Source organism: Pseudophryne corroboree, chromosome 4, assembly GCF_028390025.1.
Source record: "Pseudophryne corroboree isolate aPseCor3 chromosome 4, aPseCor3.hap2, whole genome shotgun sequence".
Lineage (NCBI taxonomy): Eukaryota > Metazoa > Chordata > Amphibia > Anura > Myobatrachidae > Pseudophryne > Pseudophryne corroboree.
Window position 1 is genome coordinate 584169789 of NC_086447.1, and position 27289 is coordinate 584197077.

Genomic DNA, 27289 nt, shown 5'->3' on the forward strand with positions numbered 1-27289 from the left:
CAAATCTGGATACAGGAATGCTGAGTATAGCTGGCAACAAGTGAAGGTCCTGAGTGATGTTCCGTTCATTTGTTTTAATTTAATGGTTAGAATTTCCACGTAAAATACTGTATTTCTTTGTTGTACAGTGTATTTAAACATACTAACTTTAAAATGTGCTTGTTTGTTTGTTTCCTAATAGAGGCAACCATTAGTAAATCCATGCGATATATTGTAAAGTGGTATTACAAAATAGTAGGAATGTAAATAACTTAGACTAACACAAAGTATGTTTTTAATTGTTATGTTGTACTGTTCATATTTATCGCTTCATCCACTCATTCACAAGAACATCAATCCTATTGATGCATTAATTTTCTTTCATTGTCTTTTCAATCCATGGGATAAACATAGAGACTCTCACATACACACCAGGCTTCATAGCCTGTGCACAACCAAGACCCCAGGATGTTACTCCTTGAATAATATATTTTTCTCCATCAAAACAGGACAAGGGTCCTCCGCTGTCACCCTGGGGGAGAAAAAAAAGTGATCACGTTTTTGCACAGTGGATACTTTTTTATGTATGTAATGTTAATAAATCATGCTTGAGTATAGAATTTATTGAGTAAGTTGTGTATCCACATGAGAGTGTTGCAATTCTGCAGCAAGTGGCACACCTAGGCAGGGCCGGCAACAGAAATCTTGGGGCTCCATACAGTGATATCTCTGGGTTCCCTTTGTTTTATTATTTATTTATATGTGTGTATGTGTGTGTGTTAGTGTATATATATATATATATATATATATATTAAAGCGCAGCAGAATTTGCTTAGCTATGTAATAATCAGTTAATAAATAAATATATATATTTATTTATTTATACAAATATATAAATATGTATATCTCTCCTTCCATCCCCACACATACCACAGTCTGTGTGTGTCTCTCTCTCTCTCCTTCTTCCCACACACCCCACAGTCTGTCTCCCCCAATGACATGCTGCATTCCCAGCTCCCCCATCCCAAAACTCTGTTTCCCCTCACCATTCTTTCCCCAGTGAGAGACTCGCCTGCACTGCACTCCCCAGTATCCAGACCCAAACACCGCACAGCAGTTACCATGCAGCACTCACACCCCACCAGAAGAGTCCAGCGCAGGGCAAAGGAATCCTGGCCAGCAGAGCTGATGCCATGTCCCATAACTGCCTGCAACCGAGCTGGACCCAGAAGAGCGGGCGCACACTTGCGTGGCAGAGTCACTGTGTGTGAGAGGTTCCTGTCACTGCAGCCACACCACCTACAGCTCGCTGCCCTATTTGGGCAAGACAGCTCACATCCCTACCATTCACTAAGCGGCATATCCTTGGGGTGCCTCTAATCCTTGGGGCCCGGTACAGGTGTCCCCTTTGACCCGCCCCTGTCGCAGACCCTGCACCTGGGCACATGTCACGTGGGAAATCCATCCTTCCGGAATGTCATGTGTATAGACACATTTATTGAGATTGAGCAACATATACGGGGGGGTAACTTTAACACACGTGTGTGTGTGTGTGTGCGTGTGTGTGTGTGTGTGTGTGTGTGTGTGTGTGTGTGGTCTTTCCCAGAAAACATTGGTACTACGCTCTCATTTTGGTATGATGCTGCCATTTACTCAGTAGCATTAGGCCAAAAGAACTTACTAAAGGGTAATGTGTTATAAAATTGGATTCTCACCTGACAGCTGTCAGTTCCCCCATGGATATTACCAGCGCACAGCTCCCGGCTAGTAACTCTGTTATTCAGATATTCAGGGCGATTACATAATTTATTTTCAATAACAGGGAAGCCAGCTTCTTTGAGAACTCCAACTTTGCCAGTACCTAGGAGGGAATAATATAGTTATAGGACTGTGTACACAGTAAAAGTTGAATGTTAGTGCTCATTTTTTTAAATTAGCATTTAGGGTCATATTTTGCAATAAATCCCCAGCAGCCTACAGATGGTGCTACAGTTACCCCCACTTTCTGTAGGCTATCCTAGATAATAATAATAATAATAATAATAATAATATTATACCCCTTTTCCACTGACATAAAAATCCTGTGTTTTGCACTTGCACAAAACCCAGATTTTGGTCAGTGAAAAAGGAGACTATCTGGGACTAAGTCCTGAGTCCACGACTCTGCTCCCGACCAGGGTCACGGAACGAAGACCTGGGAATTTTCTGGGTTGGGTATTCTATGCTTGTTATACAATCCAGTGATATCCCAAAGTAAATATGGCAGATTGGCGGATATTGGCCCTCATTCCGAGTTGTTCGCTCGTTGCCGAGTTTTGCTATATTGCGATTAGTCGCTTACTGCGCATGCGCAAGGTTCACAGAGCGCATGCGCTTAGTTATTTTACACAAAAGTTAGGTATTTTACTCACGGCATAACGAGGATTTTTCATCGTTCTGGTGATCGGAGTGTGATTGACAGGAAGTGGGTGTTTCTGGGCGGAAACTAGCCGCTTTATGGGTGTGTGCGGAAAAACACTGCCGTTTCTGGGAAAAACGCGGGAGTGGCTGGAGAAACGGGGGAGTGTCTGGGCGAACGCTGGGTGTGTTTGTGACGTCAAACCAGGAACGAAACTGACTGAACTGATCGCAGTGGCAGAGTAAGTCCCGAGCTACTCAGAAACTGCAAAGAAATTTCTATTCGCAATTATGCTAATCTTTCGTTCGCAATTCTGCAAAGCTAAGATTCACTCCCAGTAGGCGGTGGCTTAGCGCGTGCAAACCTGCTAAAAGCAGCTAGCGAGCGAACAACTCGGAATGAGGGCCATTGGGGATGTCACATCAGCAGTAGCATTGCTGCAGCAAAATACATAAGGAAGCAGCCAGAGAATTGGATGGGTCCAGTAAAGAAGTGAATAGGATTGGCAGCTGAGGATGATAAGAGAGTCACCATTCATAGAACAGATATGAAAGCTGCTAAGGTTGAAATTGCTGAAAAGATTGTTGCCTTGTGGATACTCGGCTCTACATATAGTAGATAGGCATAGGACAAATAGAGTGTAGGGAGGAGCCACTCCGGAACTTGTGGTAGGCCTAAGGCACTACTGCCGTGGTGATATAACAGGCTAACACCCTTCTATTAATCATAGGTGTGCGCAGCACATTTTATTAGGGGGTGCACCATCGGAGGGGTGTGTCTAGCACCGCCTTTTGGGCGTGTCTAGCACCATCTATTGATGATCAACGCAATGTAAAATATCCACCCTTGTACCAATCCTAATAAAGCAGATACATTGCCAAATGTTGTGGTGTGCACCAAACAAACACCCCTGATGGCACTCACTGCAATTACACTGCTCCTCCTCAGCCTGGTCTGGCTCCCCCTCTTTTTCCCTTGCAAGATGCAGCAGCTTACTTACAAGTCAGTCACTCACTGACACTGACAGTCGCAGACTAGTACTGCTGCTGCTGGAAAAAATAAGATTTTACTCACCGGTAAATCTATTTCTCGTAGTCCGTAGTGGATGCTGGAAACTCCGAAAGGACCATGGGGAATAGCGGCTCCGCAGGAGTCTGGGCACAACTAAAAGAAAGCTTTTAGACTACCTGGTGTGCACTGGGTCCTCCCACTATGACCCTCCTCCAAGCCTCAGTTAGGATACTGTGCCCGGAAGAGCTGACACAATAAGGAAGGATTTTGAATCCCGGGTAAGACTCATACCAGCCACACAAATCACACCGTACAACACGTGATACCATATCCAGTTAACAGTATGAAACAAAACTGAGCCTCTCAACAGATGGCTCATAACAATAACCCGTTATTAAACAATAACTATGTACAATTATTGCAGACAATCCGCACTAGGGACGGGCACCCAGCATCCACTACGGACTACGAGAAATAGATTTACCGGTGAGTAAAATCTTATTTTCTCTAACGTCCTAGTGGATGCTGGGAACTCCGAAAGGACCATGGGGATTATACCAAAGCTCCCAAACGGGCGGGAGAGTGCGGATGACTCTGCAGCACCGAATGAGAGAACTCAAGGTCCTCCTCAGCCAGGGTATCAAATTTGTAGAATTTTGCAAACGTGTTTGCCCCTGACCAAGTAGCAGCTCGGCAAAGTTGTAAAGCCGAGACCCCTCGGGCAGCCGCCCAAGATGAGCCCACCTTCCTTGTAGAATGGGCTTTAACTGATTTAGGACGCGGCAGTCCAACCGCAGAATGCGCCAGCTGAATTGTGCTACAAATCCAGCGAGCAATAGTCTGCTTAGAAGCAGGAGCACCCAGTTTGTTGGATGCATACAGGATAAATAGCGAGTCAGTTTTCCTGACTCCAGCCGTCCTGGAAACATAAATTTTCAAGGCCCTGACTACGTCCAGCAACTTGGAATCCTCCACGTTACTAGTAGCAGCAGGCACTACAATAGGTTGGTTCAAGTGAAAAGCTGATACCACCTTAGGGAGAAACTGGGGACGAGTTCTCAATTCTGCCCTATCCATATGGAAAATCAGATAAGGGCTTTTGCATGACAAAGCCGCCATTTCTGAAACACGCCTGGCCGAAGCCAAGGCCAATAACATGACCACTTTCCACGTGAGATATTTAAGATCCACGGTCTTCAGTGGTTCAAACCAATGTGATTTTAGGAAATTCAACACCACGTTGAGATCCCAGGGTGCCACTGGAGGCACAAAAGGGGGCTGAATATGCAGCACTCCTTTTACAAATGTCTGAACTTCAGGTAGTGAAGCTAGTTCTTTTTGGAAGAAAATCGACAGAGGCGATATCTGCACCTTAATGGAGCCTAATTTTAGGCCCATAGACACTCCTGTCTGTAGGAAGTGCAGAAATCGACCCAGCTGAAATTCCTCTGTTGGGGCCTTATTGGCCTCACACCAAGCAACATATTTCCGCCATATGCGGTGATAATGTTTTACAGTTACATCTTTCCTGGCTTTAATCAGCGTAGGAATGACATCCTCCAGAATGCCTTTCTCCTTTAGGATCCGGTGTTCAACCGCCATGCCGTCAAACGCAGCCGCGGTAAGTCTTGGAACAGACAGGGCCCCTGCTGCAGCAGGTCCTGTCTGAGCGGCAGAGGCCATGGGTCCTCTGAGATCATCTCTTGAAGTTCCGGGTACCACGCTCTTCTTAGCCAATCCGGAACCACGAGAATTGTCCTTACTCCTCGTTTTCTTATTATTCTCAGTACCTTTGGTATGAGAGGCAGAGGAGGGAACACATAAACCGACTGGTACACCCACGGTGTCACTAGAGCATCCACCGCTATCGCCTGAGGGTCCCTTGACCTGGCGCAATATCTCTCTAGTTTTTTGTTTAGGTGGGACGCCATCATGTCCACCTGTGGCCGTTCCCAACGATTTACAATCAGTGTGAAGACTTCTGGATGAAGTCCCCACTCTCCCGGGTGGAGATCGTGTCTGCTGAGGAAGTCTGCTTCCCAGTTGTCCACTCCCGGAATGAACACTGCTGACAGTGCTAACACGCAGAGCCGGCCCTAGGTATAGGCAAACTAGGCAATTGCCTAGGGCATCTGGCATGCCTAGGGGCACAAGCAGCTTCTGCTGATTAAAATGATATGTGGCATGCCTATATTCTGTGTGTAGCATTTCGTATGCAGATACAGCCACAGTCGCACACAGTATATAGGCATGCCATATATCAATTTACTCAGCAGAAGCTGCTTGTGCATCCTAGCCACATAGCAATGCAAATAAGATGCATTTTCACAAAAAATAGGCACCCGACGTTAGCAAAGCTGCCAGCTGACTCACACCAGTTATTATATGTGTCATTATGTGTAAAAGGGCATTAATAATGTGTAACATATGTGTAAGGGGCTCTATGTCTGTCATTATGTGTATAAGGGCACTAATAATGTGTGGCATATGTGTAAGGGACATTATGTGTGTCATTATGTGTATAAGGGCATTAACAATGAGGCATATATGTAAGGGAAATTCTGTGTATAAGGACATTAATAAGAGTTGGCATAATGTGTAAGGCGCATTATATTTATAAGGACATTAATAATGTGTGTCATGTGCAAGGGGCATTACTGTGTGGTATTATGTGTATAAATACATTACCAATGTGTGGCATTATGTGTTTAAGGTGCTCTACTGTGTGGCGTAACATATAGAAAGGGCACTACTATGTGGTCTAATGTGAATAAAGAGCAATATGGTGTGGTGTAATGTGAATAAAGAGCAATATGGTATGGTGTAATGAGAATAAAGAGCAATATGGTGTGTAATGTGAATAAGGAGCAATTCAGTATGATGGTATGTGAATAAGGGGCACTACTGTGAGAAGTAACGTATATAAGGTAAATTGGTACTACTGTGTGATGTAATATGAATAAGGGACACTATTGTATGATAAATTGTGAATAAAGTTGTACTACTGTGAAGCATAATTTGAATTGGGGGTACTATTGTGTGGCCATGCCCCTTGCTAGCAAAAACTCATACCTTTTTGGGCTGTGCACCGAATGTGCACACTGTTCTTATTTAAATTACAGGGGGTAGAAAAAAAAAAAAAAAGGACTGCTATGGGTGGGGGGTGATGGTGCTGGGAAAGGGGTGCAGGGTCAGAGGCGGAACTAGTGGTGGTGGTGCTAGGGGGCACCAGCCAAAATCTTGCCTAGGGCATCATATTGGTTAGGGCCGGCTCTGCTAACACGTGATTTTCCGCCCATCGGAGAATCCTTGTGGCTTCTGCCATCGCCGTCCTGCTTCTTGTGCCGCCCTGTCGGTTTACATGGGCGACTGCCGTGATGTTGTCTGATTGGATCAGTACCGGCTGGTTTTGAAGCAGGGATTTTGCCTGACTTAGGGCATTGTAAATGGCCCTCAGTTCCAGAATATTTATGTGTAGGGAAGTCTCCTGACTCGACCATAGTCCTTGGAAGTTTCTTCCCTGTGTGACTGCCCCCCAGCCTCGAAGGCTGGCATCCGTGGTCACCAGGACCCAGTCCTGTATGCCGAATCTGCGGCCCTCTAGAAGATGAGCACTCTGCAGCCACCACAGTAGAGACACCCTGGTTCTTGGAGACAGGGTTATTAGCCGATGCATCTGAAGATGCGATCCGGACCATTGGTCCAACAGGTCCCACTGAAAGATTCTGGCATGGAACCTGCCGAAAGGAATTGCTTCGTAAGAAGCCACCATCTTTCCCAGGACTCGCGTGCAGTGATGCACCGACACCTGTTTTGGTTTCAGGAGGTTTCTGACTAGAGACGACAGCTCCATGGCTTTTTCCTCTGGGAGAAACACTTTTTTCTGGACTGTGTCCAGAATCATTCCCAGGAACAGTAGACGTGTCGTCGGAACCAGCTGTGACTTTGGAATATTTAGAATCCAACCGTGCTGGTGTAGCACCTCCTGAGATAGTGCTACTCCTACCAACAACTGCTCCTTGGATCTCGCCTTTATTAGGAGATCGTCCAAGTATGGGATAATTAAAACTCCCTTTTTTCGAAGGAGTATCATCATTTCCGCCATTACCTTGGTAAATACCCTCGGTGCCGTGGACAGACCAAACGGCAGCGTCTGGAATTGGTAATGGCAATTCTGTACCGCAAATCTGAGGTACTCCTGGTGAGGATGGTAAATGGGGACATGCAGGTAAGCATCCTTGATGTCCAGGGATACCATGTAATCCCCCTCGTCTAGACTTGCAATAACCGCCCTGAGCGATTCCATCTTGAACTTGAATTTTTTTAATGTATGTGTTCAAGGATTTCAAATTTAAAATGGGTCTCACCGAACCGTCCGGTTTCGGTACCACAAACAGTGTGGAATAGTAACCCCGTCCTTGTTGAAGTAGGGGCACCTTGACTATCACGCGCTGGGAATACAGCTTGTGAATTGCCTCTAGCACAGCCTCCCTGTCCGAGGGAGTTGCTGGCAAGGCTGATTTGAGGAAACGGCGGGGGGAGACGCCTCGAATTCCAGCTTGTACCCCTGAGATACTACTTGAAAGATCCAGGGATCCACCTGTGAGCGAGCCCACTGATCGCTGAAATTTTTGAGGCGGCCCCCCACCGTACCTGGCTCCGCCTGTGGAGCCCCACCGTCATGCGGCGGACTTGGAAGAAGCGGGGGAGGACTTTTGCTCCTGGGAACTAGCTGTTTGATGCAGCCTTTTTCCCCTACCTCTGCCTCTGGACAGAAAAGACCCGCCTTTTCCTCGCCTGTTTTTCTGGGTCCGAAAGGACTGTACCTGATAAAACGGCGCTTTTTTAGGCTGTGAGGGAACATGGGGTAAAAATGCTGACTTCCCAGCTGTCACTGTGGAAACGAGGTCCGAGAGACCATCCCCGAATAACTCCTCACCCTTATAAGGCAAAACTTCCATGTGCCTTTTGGAATCTGCATCCCCTGTCCACTGCCGGGTCCATAAGCCTCTCCTAGCAGAAATGGACAATGCACTTATTTTAGATGCCAGCCGGCAGATCTCCCTCTGTGCATCTCTCATGTATAAGACTGAGTCTTTTATATGCTCTATGGTTAGCAGAATAGTGTCCCTGTCTAGGGTGTCAATATTTTCTGACAGGGAATCTGACCACGCAGCGGCAGCACTGCACATCCATGCTGACGCAATAGCTGGTCTAAGTATAATGCCTGTGTGTGTATATATAGACTTCAGGATTGCCTCCTGTTTTCTATCCGCAGGCTCCTTCAGGGCGGCCGTATCCAGAGACGGAAGTGCCACCTTTTTAGACAAACGTGTGAGCGCTTTATCCACCCTAGGAGGTGTTTCCCAACGTGCCCTATCCTCTGGCGGGAAAGGGAACGCCATTAGTAATTTTTTTGAGATTATCAATCTTTTATCAGGGAAAGCCCACGCTTCTTCACACACTTCGTTTAATTCTTCAGATGGGGGAAAAACTACGGGTAGTTTTTTCTCCCCAAACATAATACCCTTTTTTGTGGTACCTGGGTTTAAATTAGGGATGAGCGGGTTCGGTTCCTCGGAATCCGAACCCGCCCGAACTTCAGTTTTTTTTACACGGGGCCGAGCGACTCGGATCTTCCCGCCTTGCTCGGTTAACCCGAGCGCGCCCGAACGTCATCATCCCGCTGTCGGATTCTCGCGAGGCTCGGATTCTATCGCGAGACTCGGATTCTATATAAGGAGCCGCGCGTCGCCGCCATTTTCACACGTGCATTGAGATTCATAAGGAGAGGACATGGCTGGCGTCCTCTCCGTTTATAGAGAAGAGAGTGAGACAGTAGAGAGAGACACAGTAGTAATTTTGGGGAGCATTAGGAGGAGTACTAGTAGTTACTTGCTGAAGTGATAGATAGTGTGACTGTATTATCTGACTTGTGGGGGAGACACTGACAGTGGGGAGCAGTTAGAGTCTGAGAGCAGGACTCAGGAGTACATATAACGTACAGTGCACACTTTTGCTGCCAGAGTGCCACACTGCCATTGTGACCACACTGACCACCAGTATAATATATATTGTGATTGTCTGCTTAGGAGTACTACTTGCAAGTTGCTGATAGTGTGACCAGTGACCTGACCACCAGTTTAATAATCACCACCAGTGAGTTTAATATATATATATATATATATATATATATATATATATATAATTGTATATAATATATATATATATATATAATATTGTATACCACCTAACCGTGGTTTTTTTCTTTTCTTTCTTCTTTATACATACTACTATAGTAGCTTACTGTAGCAGTCTGCGGTGCTGCTGAGCTGACAGTGTCCAGCAGGTCCGTCATCAGTCATTACATAATAAATATATATACCTGTCCGGCTGCAGTACTAGTGATATTATATATATATATTGATTTCATCTCATTATCATCCAGTCTATATTAGCAGCAGACACAGTACGGTAGTCCACGGCTGTAGCTACCTCTGTGTCGGCAGTCGCTCGTCCATCCATAATTGTATACCACCTACCCGTGGTTTTTTTTTTCTTTCTTCTTTATACATACTACTATAGTAGCTTACTGTAGCAGTCTGCGGTGCTGCTGAGCTGACAGTGTCCAGCAGGTCCGTCATCAGTCATTACATAATAAATATATATACCTGTCCGGCTGCAGTACTAGTGATATTATATATATATATATTGATTTCATCTCATTATCATCCAGTCTATATTAGCAGCAGACACAGTACGGTAGTCCACGGCTGTAGCTACCTCTGTGTCGGCAGTCGCTCGTCCATCCATAATTGTATACCACCTACCCATGGTTTTTTTTTTTCTTTCTTCTTTATACATACTACTATAGTAGCTTACTGTAGCAGTCTGCGGTGCTGCTGAGCTGACAGTGTCCAGCAGGTCCGTCATCAGTCATTACATAATAAATATATCTACCTGTCCGGCTGCAGTACTAGTGTGATATAATATATATTGATTTCATCTCATTATCATCCAGTCTATATTAGCAGCAGACACAGTACGGTAGTCCACGGCTGTAGCTACCTCTGTGTCGGCAGTCGCTCGTCCATCCATAATTGTATACCACCTACCCGTGTTTTTTTTTTTTCTTTCTTCTTTATACATACTACTATAGTAGCTTACTGTAGCAGTCTGCGGTGCTGCTGAGCTGACAGTGTCCAGCAGGTCCGTCATCAGTCATTACATAATAAATATATCTACCTGTCCGGCTGCAGTACTAGTGTGATATAATATATATTGATTTAATCTCATTATCATCCAGTCTATATTAGCAGCAGACACAGTACGGTAGTCCACGGCTGTAGCTACCTCTGTGTCGGCAGTCGCTCGTCCATCCATAATTGTATACCACCTACCCGTGGTTTTTTTTTTTTCTTTCTTCTTTATACATACTACTATAGTAGCTTACTGTAGCAGTCTGCGGTGCTGCTGAGCTGACAGTGTCCAGCAGGTCCGTCATCAGTCATTACATAATAAATATATATACCTGTCCGGCTGCAGTACTAGTGATATTATATATATATATATATTGATTTCATCTCATTATCATCCAGTCTATATTAGCAGCAGACACAGTACGGTAGTCCACGGCTGTAGCTACCTCTGTGTCGGCAGTCGCTCGTCCATCCATAATTGTATACCACCTACCCGTGGTTTTTTTTTTCTTTCTTCTTTATACATACTACTATAGTAGCTTACTGTAGCAGTCTACGGTGCTGCTGAGCTGACAGTGTCCAGCAGGTCCGTCATCAGTCATTACATAATAAATATATCTACCTGTCCGGCTGCAGTACTAGTGTGATATAATATATATTGATTTCATCTCATTATCATCCAGTCTATATTAGCAGCAGACACAGTACGGTAGTCCACGGCTGTAGCTACCTCTGTGTCTTTTAGTTGTGCCTATTAAAATATGGAGAACAAAAATGTTGAGGTTCCAAAATTAGGGAAAGATCAAGATCCACTTCCACCTCGTGCTGAAGCTGCTGCAACTAGTCATGGCCGAGACGATGAAATGCCAGCAACGTCGTCTGCCAAGGCTGATGCCCAATGTCATAGTACAGAGCATGTAAAATCCAAAACACCAAATATCAGTAAAAAAAGGACTCCAAAATCTAAAATAAAATTGTCGGAGGAGAAGCGTAAACTTGCCAATATGCCATTTACCACACGGAGTGGCAAGGAACGGCTGAGGCCCTGGCCTATGTTCATGGCTAGTGGTTCAGCTTCACATGAGGATGGAAGCACTCAGCCTCTCGCTAGAAAACTGAAAAGACTCAAGCTGGCAAAAGCACCGCAAAGAACTGTGCGTTCTTCGAAATCCCAAATCCACAAGGAGAGTCCAATTGTGTCGGTTGCGATGCCTGACCTTCCCAACACTGGACGTGAAGAGCATGCGCCTTCCACCATTTGCACGCCCCCTGCAAGTGCTGGAAGGAGCACCCGCAGTCCAGTTCCTGATAGTCAGATTGAAGATGTCAGTGTTGAAGTACACCAGGATGAGGAGGATATGGGTGTTGCTGGCGCTGGGGAGGAAATTGACAAGGAGGATTCTGATGGTGAGGTGGTTTGTTTAAGTCAGGCACCCGGGGAGACACCTGTTGTCCGTGGGAGGAATAGGGCCGTTGACATGCCTGGTGAAAATACCAAAAAAATCAGCTCTTCGGTGTGGAAGTATTTCACCAGAAATGCGGACAACATTTGTCAAGCCGTGTGTTGCCTTTGTCAAGCTGTAATAAGTAGGGGTAAGGACGTTAACCACCTCGGAACATCCTCCCTTATACGTCACCTGCAGCGCATTCATAATAAGTCAGTGACAAGTTCAAAAACTTTGGGCGAGAGCGGAAGCAGTCCACTGACCAGTAAATCCCTTTCTCTTGTAACCAAGCTCACGCAAACCACCCCACCAACTCCCTCAGTGTCAATTTCCTCCTTCCCCAGGAATGCCAGTAGTCCTGCAGGCCATGTCACTGGCAATTCTGACGAGTCCTCTCCTGCCTGGGATTCCTCCGATGCATCCTTGCGTGTAACGCCTACTGCTGCTGGCGCTGCTGTTGTTGCTGCTGGGAGTCGATGGTCATCCCAGAGGGGAAGTCGTAAGCCCACTTTTACTACTTCCACCAAGCAATTGACTGTCCAACAGTCCTTTGCGAGGAAGATGAAATATCACAGCAGTCATCCTGTTGCAAAGCGGATAACTTAGGCCTTGACAACTATGTTGGTGTTAGACGTGCGTCCGGTATCCGCCGTTAGTTCACAGGGAACTAGACAATTTCTTGAGGTAGTGTGCCCCCGTTACCAAATACCATCTAGGTTCCACTTCTCTAGGCAGGCGATACCGAGAATGTACACGGACGTCAGAAAAAGACTCACCAGTGTCCTAAAAAATGCAGTTGTACCCAATGTCCACTTAACCACGGACATGTGGACAAGTGGAGCAGGGCAGGGTCAGGACTATATGACTGTGACAGCCCACTGGGTAGATGTATGGACTCCCGCCGCAAGAACAGCAGCGGCGGCACCAGTAGCAGCATCTCGCAAACGCCAACTCTTTCCTAGGCAGGCTACGCTTTGTATCACCGGTTTCCAGAATACGCACACAGCTGAAAACCTCTTACGGCAACTGAGGAAGATCATCGCGGAATGGCTTACCCCAATTGGACTCTCCTGTGGATTTGTGGCATCGGACAACGCCAGCAATATTGTGTGTGCATTAAATATGGGCAAATTCCAGCACGTCCCATGTTTTGCACATACCTTGAATTTGGTGGTGCAGAATTATTTAAAAAACGAGAGGGGCGTGCAAGAGATGCTGTCGGTGGCCAGAAGAATTGCGGGACACTTTCGGCGTACAGGCACCACGTACAGAAGACTGGAGCACCACCAAAAACGCCTGAACCTGCCCTGCCATCATCTGAAGCAAGAAGTGGTAACGAGGTGGAATTCAACCCTCTATATGCTTCAGAGGTTGGAGGAGCAGCAAAAGGCCATTCAAGCCTATACAATTGAGCACGATATAGGAGGTGGAATGTACCTGTCTCAAGCGCAGTGGAGAATGATTTCAACGTTGTGCAAGGTTCTGCAACCTTTTGAACTTGCCACACGTGAAGTCAGTTCAGACACTGCCAGCCTGAGTCAGGTCATTCCCCTCATCAGGCTTTTGCAGAAGAAGCTGGAGGCATTGAAGGAGGAGCTAAAAGGGAGCGATTCCGCTAGGCATGTGGGACTTGTGGATGGAGCCCTTAATTCGCTTAACAAGGATTCACGGGTGGTCAATCTGTTGAAATCAGAGCACTACATTTTGGCCACCGTGCTCGATCCTAGATTTAAAACCTACCTTGGATCTCTCTTTCCGGCAGACACAAGTCTGCTGGGGTTCAAAGACCTGCTGGTGACAAAATTGTCAAGTCAAGCGGAACGCGACCTGTCAACATCTCCTCCTTCACATTCTCCCGCAACTGGGAGTGCGAGGAAAAGGCTCAGAATTCCGAGCCCACCCGCTGGCGGTGATGCAGGGCAGTCTGGAGCGACTGCTGATGCTGACATCTGGTCCGGACTGAAGGACCTGACAACGATTACGGACATGTCGTCTACTGTCACTGCATATGATTCTCTCACCATTGAAAGAATGGTGGAGGATTATATGAGTGACCGCATCCAAGTAGGCACGTCAGACAGTCCGTACTTATACTGGCAGGAAAAAAGAGGCAATTTGGAGGCCCTTGCACAAACTGGCTTTATTCTACCTAAGTTGCCCTCCCACAAGTGTGTACTCCGAAAGAGTGTTTAGTGCCGCCGCTCACCTTGTCAGCAATCTGCGTACGAGGTTACTTCCAGAAAATGTGGAGAAGATGATGTTCATTAAAATGAATTATAATCAATTCCTCCGTGGAGACATTGACCAGCAGCAATTGCCTCCACAAAATACACAGGGAGCTGAGATGGTGGATTCCAGTGGGGACGAATTGATAATCTGTGAGGAGCGGGATGTACACGGTGATATATCGGAGGATGATGATGAGGTGGACATCTTGCCTCTGTAGAGCCAGTTTGTGCAAGGAGAGATTAATTGCTTCTTTTTCGGTGGGGGTCCAAACCAACCCGTCATTTCAGTCACAGTCGTGTGGCAGACCCTGTCACTGAAATGATGGGTTGGTTAAAGTGTGCATGTCCTGTTTATACAACATAAGGGTGGGTGGGAGGGCCCAAGGACAATTCCATCTTGCACCTCTTTTTTCTTTATTTTTTCTTTGCGTCATGTGCTGTTTGGGGAGTGTTTTTTGGAAGGGCCATCCTGCGTGACACTGCAGTGCCACTCCTAGATGGGCCAGGTGTTTGTGTCGGCCACTAGGGTCGCTTATCTTACTCACACAGCTACCTCATTGCGCCTCTTTTTTTCTTCTTTGCGTCATGTGCTGTTTGGGGAGTGTTTTTTGGAAGGGCCATCCTGCGTGACACTGCAGTGCCACTCCTAGATGGGCCAGGTGTTTGTGTCGGCCACTAGGGTTGCTTATCTTACTCACACAGCTACCTCATTGCGCCTCTTTTTTTCTTCTTTGCGTCATGTGCTGTTTGGGGAGTGTTTTTTGGAAGGGCCATCCTGCGTGACACTGCAGTGCCACTCCTAGATGGGCCAGGTGTTTGTGTCGGCCACTAGGGTCGCTTATCTTACTCACACAGCTACCTCATTGCGCCTCTTTTTTTCTTCTTTGCGTCATGTGCTGTTTGGGGAGTGTTTTTTGGAAGGGCCATCCTGCGTGACACTGCAGTGCCACTCCTAGATGGGCCAGGTGTTTGTGTCGGCCACTAGGGTCGCTTATCTTACTCACACAGCTACCTCATTGCGCCTCTTTTTTTCTTCTTTGCGTCATGTGCTGTTTGGGGAGTGTTTTTTGGAAGGGCCATCCTGCGTGACACTGCAGTGCCACTCCTAGATGGGCCAGGTGTTTGTGTCGGCCACTAGGGTCGCTTATCTTACTCACACAGCTACCTCATTGCGCCTCTTTTTTTCTTCTTTGCGTCATGTGCTGTTTGGGGAGTGTTTTTTGGAAGGGCCATCCTGCGTGACACTGCAGTGCCACTCCTAGATGGGCCAGGTGTTTGTGTCGGCCACTAGGGTCACTTAGCTTACTCACACAGCTACCTCATTGCGCCTCTTTTTTTCTTTGCGTCATGTGCTGTTTGGGGAGTGTTTTTTGGAAGGGCCATCCTGCGTGACACTGCAGTGCCACTCCTAGATGGGCCAGGTGTTTGTGTCGGCCACTAGGGTCGCTTAGCTTAGTCATCCAGCGACCTCGGTGCAAATTTTAGGACTAAAAATAATATTGTGAGGTGTGAGGTATTCAGAATAGACTGAAAATGAGTGGAAATTATGGTTTTTGAGGTTAATAATACTTTGGGATCAAAATGACCCCCAAATTCTATGATTTAAGCTGTTTTTTAGGGTTTTTGAAAAAAACACCCGAATCCAAAACACACCCGAATCCGACAAAAAAAATTCGGGTGAGGTTTTGCCAAAACGCGGTCGAACCCAAAACACGGCCGCGGAACCGAACCCAAAACCAAAACACAAAACCCGAAAAATTTCAAGTGCACATCCCTAGTTTAAATCTGAAATGTTTAACACCTCTTTCATTGCCTCAATCATGCAGCGAATGGCCTTAGTGGACATTAGATTAGACTCATCGTCGTCGACACTGGTATCAGTATCCGTGTCGACATCTGGGTCTGCCATCTGAGGTAGCGGGCGTTTTAGAGCCCCTGATGGCCTTTGAGACACCTGGGCAGGCACAAGCTGAGAAGCCGGCTGTCCTGTGTAAGGAGTCGACACTTGCACGTAATTCCTTCCATAAAACCATCCACTCAGGTGTCTGCCCCGCAGGGGGTGACATCACTTCTACAGGCATCTGCTCCACCTCCACATAATTTTCCTCCTCAAACATGTCGACACAGCCGTACTGACACACCGCACACACACCGGGAATGCTCTAAACAGAGGACAGGACCCCACAGAAGCCCTTTGGGGAGACAGAGAGAGAGTATGCCAGCACACACCAGAGCGCTATATACTGCAGGGACTAACTGAATTATGTCCCCTATAGCTGCTATAATATTTACTGCGCCTAAATTTAGTGCCCCCCCTCTCTTTTTTACCCTTTTTCTGTAGTGTAGACTGCAGGGGAGAGCCAGGGAGCTTCCTTCCAGCGGAACTGTGAGGGAAAAATGGCGCCAGTGTGCTGAGGGGGATAGCTCCGCCCCTTTTTCGCGGACTATTCTCCCGCTTTTTTAAGGATTCTGGCAGGGGTAATTATCACATATATAGCCTCTGGGGCTATATATTGTGATTGTTTTGCCAGCCAAGGTGTTTTTATTGCTGCTCAGGGCGCCCCCCCCCCCCCCAGCGCCCTGCACCCTCAGTGACCGGAGTGTGAAGTGTGTATAAGAAGCAATGGCGCACAGCTGCAGTGCTGTGCGCTACCTTGGAGAAGACAGAAGTCTTCATGCCGCCGATTTTCCAGACTTCTTCTTGCTTCTGGCTCTGTAAGGGGGACGGCGGCGCGGCTCCGGGACCGAACACCAAGGCCAGTTCCATGCGGTCGGTCCCTCTGGAGCTAATGGTGTCCAGTAGCCTAAGAAGGCCAAGCTAGCTGCAAGCAGGTAGGTTCGCTTCTTCTCCCCTTAGTCCCTCGTCGCAGTGAGCCTGTTGCCAGCAGGTCTCACTGTAAAATAAAAAACCTAAAATATACTTTCTTTTAAGAGCTCAGGAGAGCCCCTAGTGTGCATCCAGCTCGGCCGGGCACAAAAATCTAACTGAGGCTTGGAGGAGGGTCATAGTGGGAGGAGCCAGTGCACACCAGGTAGTCTAAAAGCTTTCTTTTAGTTGTGCCCAGACTCCTGCGGAGCCGCTATTCCCCATGGTCCTTTCGGAGTTCCCAGCATCCACTAGGAGGTTAGAGAAACGAGTGACGAGTCAATGTTGCTGCTGACTGCCTGCCAGTATTGAATTTGTCTTCCTAAGAGGAACGCTGGCTGCATGCTGATCCTCATCAGTGGCTGGTGTTGGCATAGCATAGAAGGAGAGAGATGGGCATGTGGCGGGTGTGATGGGTGGGAGTGCGAGCAGGATGACGTTATCACATCACACTGTTTTTGTACATGGAGGTGGAGCCGAGAGTTTGAAAGCCGGTGGCAGTGGCACCCTTGATTAACTCTTGCGTCCGGTCAGTAATGCAGTCCTGACAGGGTGCAGCGCAGAGGGGACAGTAATCAGCCTGCTCGGCGATCGCTGCATCAGGCATGTGAGATCGGGGTGCCAGACATTAGGGGGTGCCTGTGCGCACCAGGCAGCCCCCTGCGCGCACCTATGCTATTAATGCAAATAAAAAAATCTAAGTGCAGCAAAGACATACTCATTCCTCATTATGAGTGATTTTTACTATCCAGGAATCAACAGAGATACAGGAACTAGTGTATCTGCCATAGGAAACATATTTATCAAAAAAATATAAAAACAAGTCAGCTAAATAAGATTCACAATTCCCAAGTGATAGAAGTACCAACTAGATGTAAAGTTATATTGAACATAATTATATCTAATAAAGCAGATATAATACCTAACATTCATATAAGTGGGTATTTCTAGAATAGTCATCAGAATTTGGAAACATCTCATTTCTGTTTGAAAATACTCTAAAATAAGTTTTCTGTGAAAGCTATACATATAGAATATCTACCTCCCTCCTGGGGACCTGGGCCACTGATGATTGGCACTCTGTGCCCATATAATACCCCCATTAATAAGCCTTTTTGTTGAGAAGCTCCAAAATTTCCGCAACCATAAAATCAGTGCTGGATACAGTGTGTAGTGCAGTGCGGAATACATTTGGGCACACAGATAAATATTGAGTGGGTTTCAGTGCAGGTCGGATACAGTGCAAGGACACACACTGCGGGTCGGATATAGTGCAGGTCACAGTGTGGGACGGATGCAGTGTGGGTAGACATACCAGCTGTAGTAGTGCAGTTACACTGACAGCAGGCACAACCCCCCTTAACCACGACGATGGTGTCTGTGAGGAGGATGATGACGGACCAAGAGCTGCAGCTTGCACATCGCTCATCTCAGTGCCTGCCATGCCTGGTGGTTTGTGTGTCTCAGAAGTTCAGCAGCAGCCTGTGGGGACGAGAATGCTGGGATCAAATGGCTTAGAGCTGTGAGACGGTTCTCTCAGCCAATCAGCAGTCAGCCCATTGATTTCAAAAGGACTTGGTGCCCAAATCCAAAACCCGCGAAATCCAACAGCCGGAAGGATGACGTTTTGCCTCGTTTTTGGATCTGAGGCAGGCCGGGAGATCAAAGTCAAAGCCCGGATCTACTCAGATTGCATAAGTTCGGGATCTCGAGTACCCACCCAAGTGTGCTGTGGAAATTTTATTAAATTATATATTAACCATTAATTCTATGCTGTAGTTTCCTTCAGTCCATAATGGGGTCAGTACCACAAAACTGATAAAGTCAGATGTGGTCCCAATATTTTAATAGTAAGATCAAATTCAGAAATGACAGGCCAGTGGTGCTGACCCCAGGATTAGGTAAAATATTTGAACGATAAGTGAAATTCAGTCAAAGTAATCAGTTTCTTGGAAGTAAGCTGTCCATTTTTGCCAACAACAGGTTGTAATATTAATAAGAGTAGGACATTAGTCTGTACAGAAATGACCAAAAAATTAGTAGGGTAGAGACACAGTGAATGAGGCATAATGAAGAAATATGTAAGAATACATTAGGTTGCCGTAATAACTGTGCTACTTATACATTAATGGGAATATACTGTAACTAGGAGATCTGTGATATAAAAGTACATAGGTATGCTACTCAGGGGAACGTACTAAACCAGTGATGGCTAACCTTGACACTCCAGCTGTTGTTGAAGTACATATCCCAGCATGCCCTGCTACAGTTTTGTTATTTGGCCATGCTAAAACTGATGCAGGGCATGCTGGGATGTGTAGTTCAACAACGGCTGGAGTGTCAAGGTTAGCCATCACTGTACTAAGCAGTGATGAAATTGAAGAAGTGAGCAAGTGGAGAAGTTGCTCATGGCAACCAATCAGCTGCTCTGTATATTTTTATAGTATGCAAATGATAAATATTATATAAAAGACTGGTTGCCATGGACAACTTCTCCACTGGCTCACTTTTCCACTTTTATCACTGCTTAGTACATGTCCCCCTAAGTAACAGTACTCGCTACCAGGAAGTTGGCCAATAAAACAGGAACTTAATATAAATTAATGCTGCACTTTAGAAAAACCCTTAAGAGTGAATTGGGTGTGGATTAAAAGATTGACGGCAATAAATAGGTTGATGTGTATTAGGTCAACAGCTACAAAAGGTCAACAAGGAAATAGTTGACAGAAGTTGTTTTTTTTTTTTTTATCATTTTCTGTGTTTCACCATGTCTGAGCCAAATTAGAAAAAGAGCATACCCTTGCAGCTCGATTCGCTTGCCATGCTTCGGGCAAGGTCCCTCGCTCTGCTGCCGCTGCACTCGGTACAGGTTACTGTTGCCAGTCGCAGTCCACGTGGATGGTAAATGATGAAGAAGTTGAAAAAAATCCCCCAAAAATTGTGTTGATCGTTGGCATGTCGACCTTTTGAACCTGTCGACCCTTAGCACTGTCGATCTTTCATCTGTCAACCTTTTGTACATGTCGACCTAATGCATGTCAACCATATGGTGTCGACCTATTGTCTGTCGATTTATCATCCGGAACCCAAGTGAATTTGAAATTACCCTGGTGCAGCAAAGTAACAACTTTTCATTCATAGCTCAAACTTTCACTTTCAGTACAGTTTAATAAGTTGTTGGTTGCATTATTGAAGCTAATGGTACTTGCATATGGCACAGCATGACTTGGTATACAGAACACTATAGGGACACAGTAGCAGCAATACTTAACACCAGAGCTGTAAGTACACATTGTGGTGGCCTGTCGCAGAAAGAGAATTGGTGCACCCCCAGTAGTGCAAGTAGAAATATTTTCTTAGTGGTACTGAGTGCCGGAAATGGGCGTGGTCATGTGTTGTGAGGGGGCGTGACCACATGCCACTAATGGAAGTGGCTACATGACACTAGAGACGTTGCCACATGACACAGCCCCTTTTCTTTGCACTCTGGAGGAAAGGCTAGAAATATATATTGTACTGCCTCCAGTATAATAGAAATATATAGTGATACCCCCAGTATAAGAAATATATGTAGTAATGCCCCCAATTTAATAACATTACATAGTAATGCCTCCATTATAACAGGAAATATACTGTAGTAGTGCCCCTTGTATAACAGAAATATATAGTTATGTCCACATTACAATAGAAATATATAGTAATGCCCCCATAATAATAGAAATATATAGTAATACCCCTATAATAATAGAAATATATAGTAGTGTCCACCAGGGCAGCCATCAGGGGGGGACTGTGGGGACTGGTGTCCCGGGCCCTAACAGAGAGAGGGGCCCACCCCTGGCTCCTACCACCAATATCTGTAGAACTGCACCAGTGTGTGAATCAACAGTTGGCTGATGGGCATGGAGGACTTCTTAAAACAAGCCTTATCTCCGCATCAGATCTCTGTAAACCGTTCCTGTAGGTCCGCAACACTCCACTCACAATGTATGACATAATATAGGGGTGGAGCAGTGCGGCAGAATCTTTGTTTTTAGGAGGGAGGGGCCCTGTCTATTTTGTCAGTCCCGGGCCCCACAATTTCTGATGGCAGCCCTGGTGTCCACATTATATTAGAAATGAATTACCCCACACAGTGATGCCAGAGACATGCCCAGCAGCCCAGTCTGAAGAACAAAAGCCACTCAGTGCTGATGCATCAAACGAGCCGAGTAAATGGAAACAGCTGCACTGCTGCTCCCAGCAAGGGACGCTGCGGGAAAGTGCAATCAGGCTCCTCTCTTCACGCCAGCCACAGCCACCAGAGGAGGAAGCATGATGTCACACCATGACGTCACCGTCGTGCTCCAGTAACCCTGACAAAGTGGGAGGCGCGTTCATGCTGCCAAGCACCATGGTCTTGTTGCTTTGTGGGGCATTATAATTGTGGTAATGGCAGTCACGGGTGCAAAGTGTGTGGCAGGTGGTACTGAGTAACCACTGCCAAATTCTTAAGGGTACTCCGTACCCGAGCGTACCCACATACTTGCACCACTGTGCACCCCCATTACTAAAACAGGGACAGTGCGCGCCTAAGGCACGTGGCACAAATATAGGAGCATGGCTTCTTGAGGAAGGAGCGTGGTCATATTACACAGCACAGTATTCTCCATTATTCAAATTACGCAACACAGTGTCACTATCACATTACGCCAGGAAGAGCCCCTTTTACACATTACGCCAGGTAGAGCCCCCTTTTACACATTACACCAGGCAGAGCTCCCTTTTACACATTACTCCAGGCAGAGACCCTTTTACACATTACTCCAGACAGAGCCCCCTATTACACATTATGCCAGACAGTGCCCCTTTTTTACACATTACTCCAAGCAAAGCCCGTTACACAATACGCTGGGGGGAGGGGGTGTGTGTGTGTTTATGTGTGTTCATGTGTGTGCTATAGCATATATTTACATAGTTTCGGAGCAGCAGCTTCCACCAGCCTCCTGCCGCCCAAACAGTGCAGCTCTTCAGATGCTGCGGACACAGAAGGGGAAGCCAGGAGGGGCAGAGTGTACCAAGGGACGGGAAGCGGCAGCGCTGCCTGGCAATCTATGTGAGAAGTAGCTGGCTGCTGCAGCTACCTAGCGGAGTTTGGAGAAAGCAGAACACTGCACTCCATCCGTGAAACCTTATACCATCTGTGGTGGTGGTATTATGGTTTAGGCCTGTTTTGTGGTATCATGGTTTGGGACGGTTTTACTACATCTGACCCAGGGCGACTTGCCATCATTGATGGGACAAACAATTCAGAATTATACCAGAATATTCTAAAGGAAAATGTCAGGACATGTTCATGAGCTGCATCTCAAGAGAATGTGGGTCTCATGCAGCAAGACAATGACCCAAAGCACACAAATCATTTGACCAAAGAATGGTTAAAGAAGAATACATTTAAAGTTTTGGAATGGCCAAGTCAAAGTCCTGACCTTAATCCAATCGAAATGTTGTGAAAGGACCTGAAGTGAGCTATTCATGGGAGGAAACCCACCAACATAACAGAGTTGAAGTTGTTTTGTACGGAGAAATGGTGTAAAATTCCTCCAAGCCAGCGTGCAGGACTATCACCACAAGAAAAAGTTACCAGAGTTACTTGGCGCAATCATGCAGCTAGAGTTACCGGTACTTCTAAGTGAGGTTTACCTCACCCTCCACCAGATTTAAGTTGTACCAAAAGCAAGAAGACTAGTTCACACCAGCGCATCAAAAAAAAATAAGATACTTCTTTTCAAATGGACACATCAGCAATCCTGCATTCGTGTTTCTTTCCTCAGTAAAATAGTTTCACAGAAATGGGATGCATGGAAACAAGAGGAAAAAAAGGTGCATAGTATAATGCAATTTAATAAAATCGCACAAAACACATGAAATGTCTAAAATCCAGTTTGAATAGGATAGGTAATGTACAGTGGAAATCATTCATCTGGGCAAATATCCTTGTAATGGCTCACAAAATGAAATAATTACCAGCTGTAGATGAGAACTGGCAATGGACAGTTCTTAAAGGTATGCGTATATGGAATGTCCCAGGCTGCAGCTCCAGGCTTCCCACATGCGTCCGCTCAGTGGGTGAGCCATTAGGTGTAGTTATTATAATTGGGATGTCTGGCTCAGTTACAGCATATGAGATTGAATTGTGCTAGTATACCGCTGAAAAGTAGCTACAGCGGGAGGAAGTAATGCTGATTTTATAATTGGGAATCCCTTGTCCATGACAAAATGTATTATATTTATTTAAGCAGCTTCTGTTAGTTTATATAATATGCTTGTAACAGTATTTTAAATATCAGACTAGATTACTGTTACTTTCCATTACATATGTAGCACTCTGGGGGATCAGTATGAAATACCTACAAACAAAATCCGGTCAAAATCCAGACAAGGTCAAAATCCCCACAAGGTCAAAATACCGACATTTAAAATACTGACAAAGTCAACTTACAGACATTTAAAATGTTGACAGGTCAAAAAGTCGACAAGAGTTTTTCATTGTTTTTTGGTGTGTATGTCGCCATAGGTCAACATGGACACCGTTTAAGTGTACCGCGTCCCCTCGCATGGCGAGCGCTCGGCACACTATTATATTCCCCATCCACATCCACTGGGATGGTAAAGTATAAACAAGTCAGTTTCAATTAAAAAAAAAATCATGAAAAACTCATGTCGACTTCTTGACCTGTCGACATTTTAAATGTCGGTATTATGACCTTGTTGGTATTTTAAATGTCGGTATTTTGACCATGTTGGGATTTTAACCTTGTCTGGATTTTGGCCGTCGGTCAATGGTTGTCGGTATTTTGACCATCGGTATTTTGATTGTAGGTAAATTGACTGCATCTACACTCTGGCAATCTCCTTGTCTCTTGGTGATGACACTGTTAAGTTATACTCTTGTGGTTGCTAGGCTACGCCAGGATCGGAAGCAGTGCTGGACAGCGCATGGTGCAACCATGTGATGTCACCCGCCCGGCGACCAGCATGGAGACCGCGTCAGCATATTCACTGGGTGTTTTCTTCTATGTAGGTAAGTAAATTTTTTTGGTTCACTTGTTCTGACGAAAGTTTAGCAAATTAAACTGAAACGTTAACCTGCGCTGATGGTGCTTGTTGCCTGCATTCTTTTATGAATTAAGCAGTCCTCAGAGTGCCGCTATACATTTGAACTATATTTCTACTACAAATCCTAATGCAAGGTTAAGGTCACTGTACAGGAGGCTCACTTCTTCTTTCCCCAAGACCAAATATTATATAAAACCATGTTTACCAGCAATATGTGGTCCTGAGGAAAGGGCAATTAATGACGCCATAAGGGCTGATGTTACGAGGTCTGAAGGTATGGAACTGCCTTGAGTGGTGCAGTTATCAGACAGATGAACAGGTACAGTATATACGGGTTATAAGCAGTGAGTGGGGTATTCAAAAGGTAGAGGATCCAGCCAGGCAATCTGTGATATGTGAGTTGTTGTAAATTCAAAGTATGTTAATTTCTGTCGTTCATTAAATGTAATGTAATCGTACTTCACTACCGTGTGTCCCCTTTTTTATATTCTTATGCAGATACTTCTGTTACATTGAAGAATGGAGGGTTGCTGCGTCACAGATTATTCTACTAACATGCATACTGGATGAACTCTGCACATTGCAATATAACTTTTCTGTGCTAATGTATAATATGGGGAACACACAAACACATATATCCCATATAATGTTGGCAGCTGTCACAACAGAGGCCACAGAGATAGCCAATGGAGGAGTAGGGATGGCTGCAGCAATAACAGTTGAACTCACTGGGTCCAGCAGCAGAACTGAGATGATTTCAGTAGATGCCCCAAATCACCCCGTTCTTGGTGTAATGACTTCTCAGCGCTAACATGTCATTTCCCACTGATATCCCACTAATTTCCCACATGTATCCCTGTGTAATATGAGTGGGAAGATAATGCTGATGTGAAGCACGGCCATCACCAACTGCCACCACCAACTGCCGCCCGCATGCCACATTTGATTTCTCCATGGCATAAAACCCCAGTGCACAGCAATATCACTGGCATTTCTGGAGTTGAAGCTGTTTCTGACGCAGGAGAAGGAGCCTCCCAAGAGAGATCACGTTTGATCACCACTATTTGCTGCCAGCGATTCACTAGTGACCTGATCACACACACAATCACATCTGTGTTTTTTCTTACTCTGTTTTTTTTCTATTTTTATTTTTTTTACAGCTACTGTCAACAGCTACAATGAGCCGAAGGGAGTTAGCCCAGCTGCTTGGATATGGAGGAACAGACCATAACAGTGAGACATAGCTGAGGTTAGGACGCTGCAGACCATCCAATGGTGGACCATTATCAGTAAGAGGAACAGCTGGCCCATCAATCAGAAGGAGGTAAAAATGAGCCCAGTGCCAGTGAAAATCGGGAAGCTGCACTGAGGGCAGCCCTCCTGAGGCTCGAGAACATCCTGGGGCCCATTCTGCCCACTATTTCCCCCTACAGCAGACGCACTGTTGCAGAAGGAGAGGATGTAGAGTACTGTACCATCTGCTTGTCTGACAGTAGTTGGAATGGAAATCGCTGTATCATCCTGCCACCGTACCTTCCATGTCCCTTGCCTGACACAATGGCTACAGATGAACAGCATTCGTCATGTGTGCCACACAAGCTGCTACGACCTGGACATTTTTTCCCATCTTACCTGAAGGACACCAAACAGAAGCAGAGGACCCAATCTAAACATCAAAAGTATATAGCAGTGAGCTTGTTCCTTTTTTTTCTTTGTTTAAGATCAATAATTTATAAATATAATATCCAGTTTCAAACATAGTTTGTTTTCTGAACAATAAATAAGAACATAATTGATGTGAACAGACCCGGAGCTAGCCGCTCATCAAAGGGATGCAGTGCAGGGAGGCACTACGCTGGAGAGGCGCTGGCGCTCTCCCAGCTCTGCATCCCTGCTGCTGCTGCCGGCTGCTGCACCTTTCCCCCACCCCTGTGACAATGCAGTGGCCGGGCGGGATCTAAAAGGGGCGGAGCTAGATGGGAATAAGTGGCAGGGCTAGACGGGACCAGGCAGCAGCAGGAGGATGAGCTGCTACAGCTCCGGTCAGCCAGACTTCTTTCGGTAAGTGTCTGGAAAGAGAGTGAGTGAGTGTAAGTATGTGTGTATGTGTATATAGTATCTGTGTATACTGTATATATGTGTGACTGTTTATGTGTGTAATGTATGTACAGTATGTATGTGTGTGTGTGTCCTATGTATATATGTATGTGTATGTGGTGTGTGTGTATGTGTGACTGCAGCATAATGTGTATAAGCAACACTGATACAGGGGGCATTACTTGTGTAAGCGGCACACGTAGAGGGGGCATTGCATGTGTAAGCAGCACTGGTACAGGGGGGCGTTACCTTTTTGATCGTCACTGGTGCAGGCGGCGTTACGTGTGTAAGCGTCAATGGTACAGGGAGCGTTACGTGTTTAATCGTCACTGGTACAGGGGGTGTTACGTGTGTAAGTGGCACTGGTACAGGGGACATTACGTATGTAAGCAGCACTGGTACAGGGGGTGTTATGTATGTAAGTGACACTGGTACAGGGGGCGTTACGTGTGTAAGCGACACTGGTACAGGGAGCGTTACGTGTTTAATTGTCACTGATACAGGGGGTGTTAGGTGTGTAAGTGGCACTGGTACAGGGGGCGTTACGTGTGTAAGCGGCACTGGTACAGGGAGTGTTACATGTTTAATCGTCACTGGTACAGGGGGTGTTACGTGTGTAAGCGGCACTGATACAGGAAGCGTTACGTGTGTAAGCGTCACTGGTACAGGGACCGTTATGTGTCTAAGCGTCACTGGTACAGGGGGCGTTACGTGTGTAAGCTTCACTGGTCCAAGGGGTGTTACGTGTGTAAACGTCACTACTACATGGGGCGTTACGTGTGTAAGCGTCACTACTACAGAGGGTGTTACGTGTGTAATTGTCTCTGGTACAGGGGGTGTTACGTGTGTAAGCGTCACTACTGCAGGGGGTATTATGTGCACTGTCCCTTTGTAAAGTATGGGAGGGCGCAAATTTATAGTTTGCAGGGGAGCGCCGAACACCCTAGCACCGGCCCTGGATGTGAACA

The 27289-nt window shown here is 46.1% G+C and overlaps 1 protein-coding gene across 1 annotated transcript in view; it reads right to left on the reverse strand.

Moving 5' to 3' along the window:
• Positions 1–251: 251 nt before the first annotated feature.
• Positions 252–27289, reverse strand: part of PLG (plasminogen) — a 189630-nt gene continuing 162592 nt past the window's right edge. The window contains exons 18-19 of the mRNA XM_063917521.1: positions 1695–1840; positions 252–511 (exon numbers count right to left, since the gene is read on the reverse strand). Of these exons, the coding sequence (XP_063773591.1) occupies positions 350–511; positions 1695–1840 (308 nt within the window). The 3' untranslated portion in view covers positions 252–349. The remainder of the gene's footprint in view (positions 512–1694; positions 1841–27289) is intronic.